Source organism: Orycteropus afer, unplaced genomic scaffold (genome assembly GCF_000298275.1).
Source record: "Orycteropus afer afer isolate SDZICR_OR568_19922 unplaced genomic scaffold, OryAfe1.0 scaffold00064, whole genome shotgun sequence".
In the NCBI taxonomy this organism is placed as follows: Eukaryota; Metazoa; Chordata; class Mammalia; order Tubulidentata; family Orycteropodidae; genus Orycteropus; species Orycteropus afer.
In genome coordinates this window covers 11402226-11410271 of record NW_006921651.1, presented here as the reverse complement: position 1 = coordinate 11410271, position 8046 = coordinate 11402226, and the positions used below count along the sequence as shown (strand labels likewise).

The window sequence follows — 8046 nt, the reverse complement described above, 5'->3', positions numbered from 1 at the left end:
AAATTACTGTATCAATTTATTATAAAAATCTTAGACCTTGAATGTGTTTAGCCAGTTGTCATTTTCTTTAGTGAGGAATAAGAGGCACAGAGAAGTTAAAGCTTGCCCAGAGTCATAGAGCAGAATTGGAAGTAACCTCCTAGATTTTTATTTTTACTTTAAACTATTACTTCTTGATAAACTACTCTTTAAATACTTAATAAGTCATTTGTATCTCTTATTTATGTGTTTGGTTAATAGCCCTATTTTGTGTCAAATGAGCTTAAAGATAATTCACTGATAACTTTTGTGATGAAAATTTCAATTCTTTGTTTAATTTTAGGTGAGTTAATATGGGAAAAATCCTGGTATTTTGAAGATGTCTCATCACAGTATTGTTTCCTGTTTAAATTTCAAATAACTTCAAGACTTTTTCAGAAAAATAAGGAAGAAATTGGGATATTTTTGTTAAATCATGCCATCTGAACAGAAACAGTTGTTTCTTGATGAAAAACACACTACTGTACAAAAAGATTATGATGTGAAGAATGAGATAGTTGATACTGTAAGATCAGTACCTAAACCAAGCATTTCAGGAAGTAGATGTCATTATGAACTAAGAAATGTGAAAATTGATTTGCCGAAGATAAATATTCCAAATGAAGCCCTATTAAAACATGAACTTGAGAAATACAGAAAATTATTTCAGAATAAACCACAGACTGCAAGAAAATCTATTAGTTTAAAGACCATAAGCTGTGTTGAGGAGTGCATGTTGCTCTATAAGTCTGAGAAGACTGAAGAAGAGGGTGTAAAAATGTCTGCAAAAATACTCAATTTCAACTGTTCAAAATGCCGAGACAACACTCGATATAGCCCAAATGATTTGCAGAAACACTTCCAAATGTGGCACCATGGTGAATTACCTTCCTATCCTTGTGAAATGTGCAGTTTTTCAGCAAATGACTTCCAGGTATTTAAACAACACCGACGTACCCATAAAAGCACTTTAGTAAAATGTGACATTTGTAACAATGAGAATATGTATACTTTATTGGACTTGACAAAGCATTTCATATCTACACATTGTATTAATGGTAATTTTCAGTGTGAAAGGTGCAAATTCTCAACCCAGGATGTTGGCACGTTTGTTCAGCACATTCATAGACATAATGTAATTCATTATAAATGTGGTAAATGCCATCATGTCTGTTTTTCCAAAGGAGAGCTTCAGAAGCACCTTCATGTTCATTCTAGTACATATCCCTTCACTTGTCAGTATTGTAGGTATGGTGCCACTAGGAGAGAATACCTTATAAGACATATTTTAACTTTTCACAAAGAACATTTATATGCAAAAGAAAAACTGGAAAAAGACAAATATGAAAAAAAGGTGGCAAAGACTTCAGCAGGACTTAAGCTAATACTGAAAAGATACAAAGTAGGTGCATCAAGGAAGATATTCTGGAAGCGTAAGAAAATTAACAATGGAAGTGATGGAAGTATAGAAAACACCACAGAAGTACTTAAAAAAACGAAAGAAACACAGACTAAAGACCAGAGCTGTCTTGTTCAGGAACATTTAAATGAAAAAAAAGATGAAAGAGTACATCATGAGAAGAAGAATGAGAAACCCACTGAAATACAGTCAGAAAAGCCAACTCTTCAGTCCACTGCACAGTGTAATAGAGCTGAAGAGGGGTCAAAGTCTGCTTCTGGTTCCTTGAAGATGACTTCTATACAAGGACCTACAATGTTAATGGTGAAAAATAGTAAAATAACAGTCCCTGCTAACTACAGTGCTAAGTTTATGGGCTTCAAGATGGTGGATGGAAAACAACATATTGTAATAAAATTGTTGCCTGCCAATAAACAAAGTTTATATTCACCAAGCTCACAGTCAGATGCTTCTAAGGACAGTGCTACTAATTTGCAGCCTCAGACTTTGGATACCACTGGATTTTTATCTGTAGGCGTAGCACCAGCTGAGTTAAATGACCCCGTTTACATCAAAACAACTCCATTTTCATGTTCATCTCCTGTACTTTCAGGGAAAGTAACTTCACAAAAGGAAATGACTTTGTTATCTCAAATGAATAATACGCTTCACACAGTGGATGATGAAAAAAGTGTACCTTTTTTGCCAACAACATCAGAATTTGTTACAGGATCAGTGAATTTGACCACTAAAGTTGAAGCCAAGGCTAATGTCGCCTTATGGGGAAATCACATTACTCAGAGTCACTCTCAGGTATTAGGTACCACCTTTAAAAGTCCAGATAAAGTCACCTGTACTGTGAAACCAAGTGCATACAGCAGTGGAGATATGCATAACTATTGCATTAATTATATCAACTCTGAGTCACCTGTTGACTCTTCCAACCAAGGATCTTTACCTTTTCATAATTACTCAAAAGTGAATAATAAACATCATAGGTTTTTAGGAACAGCAGTGTATGAAAATCTTCAAAGAGAATCTTCATCAAGCAGAATAACGGTCCAACAACCAATAAGTAAATCGGTTATATCACTAGTGAAGAAGGAGAGCTCAAATCCAGATAGTCTATTAGCATCTGTTAGCCTTTTAAATACTAAATATGGAGCTATAAAAACACAGGCTGAAATTGAAAAACAGTGTGCTTTAGGAAAAGGACAAAACATTGATGGACAGAACCTGTACACTGATGAAAGTCAAAATTTAGAGAATGCGACTGAAAAACCTAAATGGGGTAACTTTTCTAATATCGATTCACCTATGATGCCTAGAATCACATCAGTTTTCTCTCTCCAGAGCCAACAGGCTTCGGAATTTTTGCCACCTGAGGTAAACCAGTTACTTCAAGATGTACTAAAAACAAAATCTGATATAAAACAAGATTCCAGTAACACTCCAGATAAAGGCCTACCACTGCATAGTGACCAGTCATTTCAAAAACACGAGAGAGACGAAAAAATAGTTGAATCCTCAAAAGACTTGAAAATGCAAGGTATCTTCTCAGTCCCATCTGGTAGTGTTGCTGTTAATGACCCTACACATGATCTGAATTTAAAATGTAATGGAAAACAAGTGCTATCAATGTCACAGAATGTGAGAGATTCAGAGAAGACACCTAGAATTTCAGGAATTGGCACATTACTTAAGACTCAGTCAGATGCAATAATAACACAGCAGCTGGTAAAAGACAAACTAAGAGCCACTACGCAAAATTTAAGTTCTTTGTATATACAGAATCCAGTTGTAAATTCAGAGCAAAAGAAAACTATATTTGTTCAGACTCCAAAAGGTCTTTTTGTACCATTGCACATTGCTAACAAGCCTGGATTACAGATTGTTTCAGGAAGACCTCTTTCATTCGTTAACACACAAGGTGTCCCTACTTCTCTTCTTTTAAACAAGAAACCTGGGATGATTTTAACTTTTAATAATGGGAAACTTGAAGGTGTTGCCAGTGTCAAAACTGAGAGTGCTCAATCTTGTGGTGGAACTACGACTAAGGAGCCTAGCAGAGCACCAATTTTAAAGGTAGAGCCAAGTAATAATTGTCTTACACCTGCACTTTGTTCCAGCATTGGCAGTTGTTTGAGCATGAAAAGTAGTTCAGAAAATAATTTGTCATTAAAAGGCCCTTACATTATTAAAACATCAGCAACTTCTCCAGTGAAAGCTGTTCCTGCCCCTACTCCTACTGTGCACTCTGAGCATCAGCACACGAAGTTGAATAGCTTGGATCCAGCCAAACAACAGAATGAAGTTTTTCCAAAACCACCTCTTTATACCCTCTTGCCTGATGGCAAACAAACTGTTTTTTTTAAGTGTGTGATGCCAAATAAAACTGAGCTGCTTAAGCCGAAAGTAGTCCAAAATAGTACTTACCATCAAAATACACAGCCAAAGAAACCTGAAGGAACACCACAAAAAATACTGCTGAAAATTTTTAACCCTGTTTTAAATGTGACTGCTGCTAATAATCTGTCAGGAAACCACTCTGCATCTTCATTGCAAAAAACTGATGGACCATCTACTCAGACTATGGAAGGAGGGCCCAAGGAGCCAGAGTCTTCTCGAGAGGCCTTACCTTTCTTACTGGACGATTTGATGCCAGCAAATGAAATTGTGATAACTTCTACGGCAGCATGCCCAGAATCTCCTGAGCAGCCAGTGTGTATCACTAACTGTTCAGATGCCAGGGTATTAAGGTCTGAAGTTGACTGTACAAATGAGAGAAGCTTCAGTAGCAAAAAGGCTTGCAAAAGAAATTTTTCAAGAATAAAAACTGATGTCAGAAGTAAAGATTCTGAAACTGCCTTTGCAACTAGAGAGAGAAACTGTAAACGAAAATGTAAGGATAATTACCAAGAACCTCCTAGAAAAAAAGCAACATTGCATAGAAAGTGTAAAGAAAAGGCTAAACCTAAAGATTTCTGTGAAACTTTTGGACCTAGGTTTTCAAAAGATTCTGTCAGAACTTTGCGCCTTTTCCCCTTTAGTTCCAAACAGCTTGTGAAATGTCCTAGGAGAAACCAACCAGTTGTAGTTTTGAATCATCCTGATGCAGATGCACCGGAAGTTGTAAATGTGATGAAAACTATTGCTAAATTCAATGGACGTGTGCTCAAGGTTTCATTGTCAAAAAGAACTATGAATGCCTTACTGAAACCAGTTTGTTGTGACCCTTCAAAAACAACTTATGATGAGTATTCCAAAAGGCACAAAATATTTAAACCTCTTAGTTCTGTGAAAGAAAGATTTGTGCTAAAATTAACACTCAAAAAGACAAGCAAAAACAATTACCAGATTGTGAAAACTACCTCTGAAAGTATTTTGAAGGCTAAGTTTAACTGTTGGTTTTGTGGTCGAGTGTTTGACAATCAGGATGCTTGGGCTGGTCATGGGCAGAGACATTTAATGGAAGCTACTCGAGATTGGAATATGTTAGAATAATTTAACATAATTACCAAGAAAGAGAAAAGTAAAATTATAGAAGAAGAAATCAGTAGGTTGAATGACCATAATGTAGACATTTTCTACTTCAACACAGTACCTAAAAGTAAACACTTTTAAAGTTGGTTGTATTTCAGTGACAGAAAAAAAGTTTTATGTGTGATAATTGGTAATGCTAACACATTCACGTAAATTTTGAAAGAAAATAATCACAGCACAGATGGACTTGATTTTTTTTTAATGTGTTCTTGGGAAGTTAGGGCTAAAGGAAACTTTTATAAAACAGTTTATTTTCCCAATTTATATTAAGAATATTTCTGATTCTTAGTAGAGGGTGACAGCTGACAGGCGCATTCCCTCTCTCACCAGCCTTATGAATCTGATAAGTATAGCTTCTCTGAAGGTGGAGGGAGCTTTCACCATGCAACTTGGAAGAGTTCTCATTTGTGCAGATATTTGAGAACTTGGAGAAAGAACTTTACGTCTGGTAAGGAGAGTTCTTAAGGGTATAGGCTCCTGTGAGAGTACATATGATTTACCCCAGTTACACCTCATATAATGCTTGTCAATTTTTGGCAAATTAACCCCCCCCCATAAATTATTCTTACTAAGCTGTGTCTCATGCCAGGCATTGGAACACCTTCCCAAGATGATTTTCTTACTCTTTGTAAATGGCTGTGTCAAGCACTATAGTAGATTGGCAATCTAAAGAGAATTAAAGTCTCTTGGTCTAGTTTAGAAAACAGTTAATTTGAACATTTCTTTGGATTTGATTATGTTCTTTTGTGATCCCATTGCAAAGAACTATGCTTACCTGCTTTAAATTGTTTCTCCCCCATAAACCAAATGGCCTTTTTTTGTCTAGGTTGTCATTTCTTTAAATAGCGCTGAGCATAAGAAGCACTTCCAAAGGAATGGGTTTTCATGAATATTGAAAATAACACTATAGAAACTATTTTTTGAAGCAAGATTAGCAAAACAAATCAGATTTTTTTTTTGTTTAATTACTTTTTGTATAGGAACATGACCAAAGTGGAACAAATCATTTTATTAGCAACTTTTCAGTATGACAGACAAAGCAGATTTTTACTAATTGTTGGTAGGTGAAAATGGGAGAGCATTAACAGTGGGTTCAGTAGAAGTGCATACAATTACCCAACAGAGTTAAATGTATGTTTTTGATGACGGCAAATCTGATTTAAACTTTTGACTTTGTAGATTTGGATCAAATTTTGTTGGATCATTGGAAAATTACATTCTTGTATTACAGAGTTACAGGCTAAATGATTTTTGTTACATTGTTACTATAAGTGTTATGACATTTTGGTTTAGATTAAAACTTCAGGGCTTCTTTTCTGTATATAATGAAGAATTTAAACCTGTACATATTTTTTGTACCTTTCAGTTTGTTATGTAAATTTTGCACAGAAAGATTTTGACATAAAAAGTTTATTTTCTTTCAGTTTAGTTCTGTGCATGCACTAATAAAACTGGTTGTTTAATTTAAAAGGAATATGTAAGACTTTACCCATTTTTTTTAATTTCAGATGTAGGATTCTTTTTCTTTGTAAATTCATTTTTCAGGGATTGAACACTATTGTTAGCAAGTGCCTAAAAGGTGTGAAACAGTTTACATATGTCAATTGTAAAAGTAGGTCCCAAGTGGGCCCATCCCCCAATAGTTTTATTTTTTAAAAAGCCATATGTAGATGCTTCAAGCTATCTTGCTATGCACATTATACTTGTACTGTTTTTGTGCAGTTTGTCTACTTTCTTAGTGAAGTATTTTTTGTATAAAATCTGTTACAATTGTGTTTTTTAAATTGAGCCTAAGAATGGAGCTGATTGGAAACATGCAGGTTATATTAATAATGTTACGGTGTTTAAAGAATGATAAGCATTGCTAATTTCTGTAATGAACCTTTTCTTCAATTAAATTTATCTGAAAGTTTGTTTTACTCAAGATTTTCTTCTGCAGTGCTAGAATCTAATGGTGATTTTATTCGAACAGAAAAAAGATTTCAAAGACTTTTTTTTTTTAAACGCTGGTGAACTACTAATAATAAAGCATGGAATTTTTTTTCCCCAGAAAAATAATATGTAAAATTTTTGAGAATAGTATTTGTCAAAATTTTACTATGGTGCGTGCAAGCTAAGCTATAGAGAGGCTTCAGTTACCCTAATATCAAGAAAATTGAAATGCACTTTTTTTAATGCACAGCTTTAATAAGCCATCACCTTCTGTGAATAGAGAAGATTGAGAATGAACGACTCTGTCAGTACATAACACAGTGTAAAATTCTGTCAGAAAAAAAGCAATCCATTAAGGAAAATCTTATGTTGAGATATATCCTCACATCTCTTGCTTTAAAGTTTTAAAAATTGTTTAAAATTAACTTTGTGAGTTACTCCAGCCAAGTCATTAAAATAAATAACAATAAGCCTGGAGTAGGAGAGAGAGGAAGATAATTGTTTTGAACAACAAAAGTTATGCAGTATACAAAGAAACAGGAAATTATGACCCATACTTACACTCACTGCTGTCGAGTCAAATCCAACTCATAGCGACCCCTCCTTGAGTTTCCAAAGAGATATCTCTACAGAAAGTAGATTGCCCAGTCTTTCTTCCGAGGAGTGGGTGATGGGTTTGAACTGCCAGCCTTCTGGTTAGCAGTCACATGCCTTAGGTACTACGCCATCAGAGCTCCCATGACCCATATAGGGGCAAGAGGACAATAGAAATTGCCAGGGGGCTCAAATGTAGAGTAAATGCCAAGCTATTATAAATTGATCCAAAGAAAGGAAATCAAGTTTAAAACATTAAAGAAAATTGATAATGCCTACTCAAGTAGAGACTTTATGAAAAAAGAACCAAATGAAAATCGTAAAGTTGGAAAAGTTCACTAGAGGTGCTCAACTATATGCGCTGTTAGAAGAAAGACTGCAGACTTGAGAAAGTAGATCCATAAAGATAATGCAATTTGAAGAATACAGAGAAAATGAAGATATGTGCAAAAAAAAAAAACCTTTCAAAATGGATTGTAGCTGGTAAGGGAACACCAAAATAAAATACAGAAGTATATTTTCATGGACTTAGATTAGGCAAAGCCTTTTTAGATATGATA

At 34.8% G+C, this 8046-nt stretch overlaps 1 protein-coding gene across 1 annotated transcript; it reads left to right on the top strand.

The window, feature by feature from the left end:
• Positions 1–454: 454 nt before the first annotated feature.
• Positions 455–4921, top strand: ZNF518A (zinc finger protein 518A). The gene has a single exon (XM_007940007.1). The coding sequence runs from the start codon at positions 455–457 to the stop codon at positions 4919–4921; it is 4467 nt and encodes a 1488-aa protein (XP_007938198.1).
• Positions 4922–8046: the final 3125 nt, after the last annotated feature.

Excerpts from the sequence above, each read along its gene's own strand:
- ZNF518A (XM_007940007.1), top strand. The coding sequence starts at position 455 with ATGCCATCTGAACAGAAACAGTTGTTTCTTGATGAAAAACACACTACT.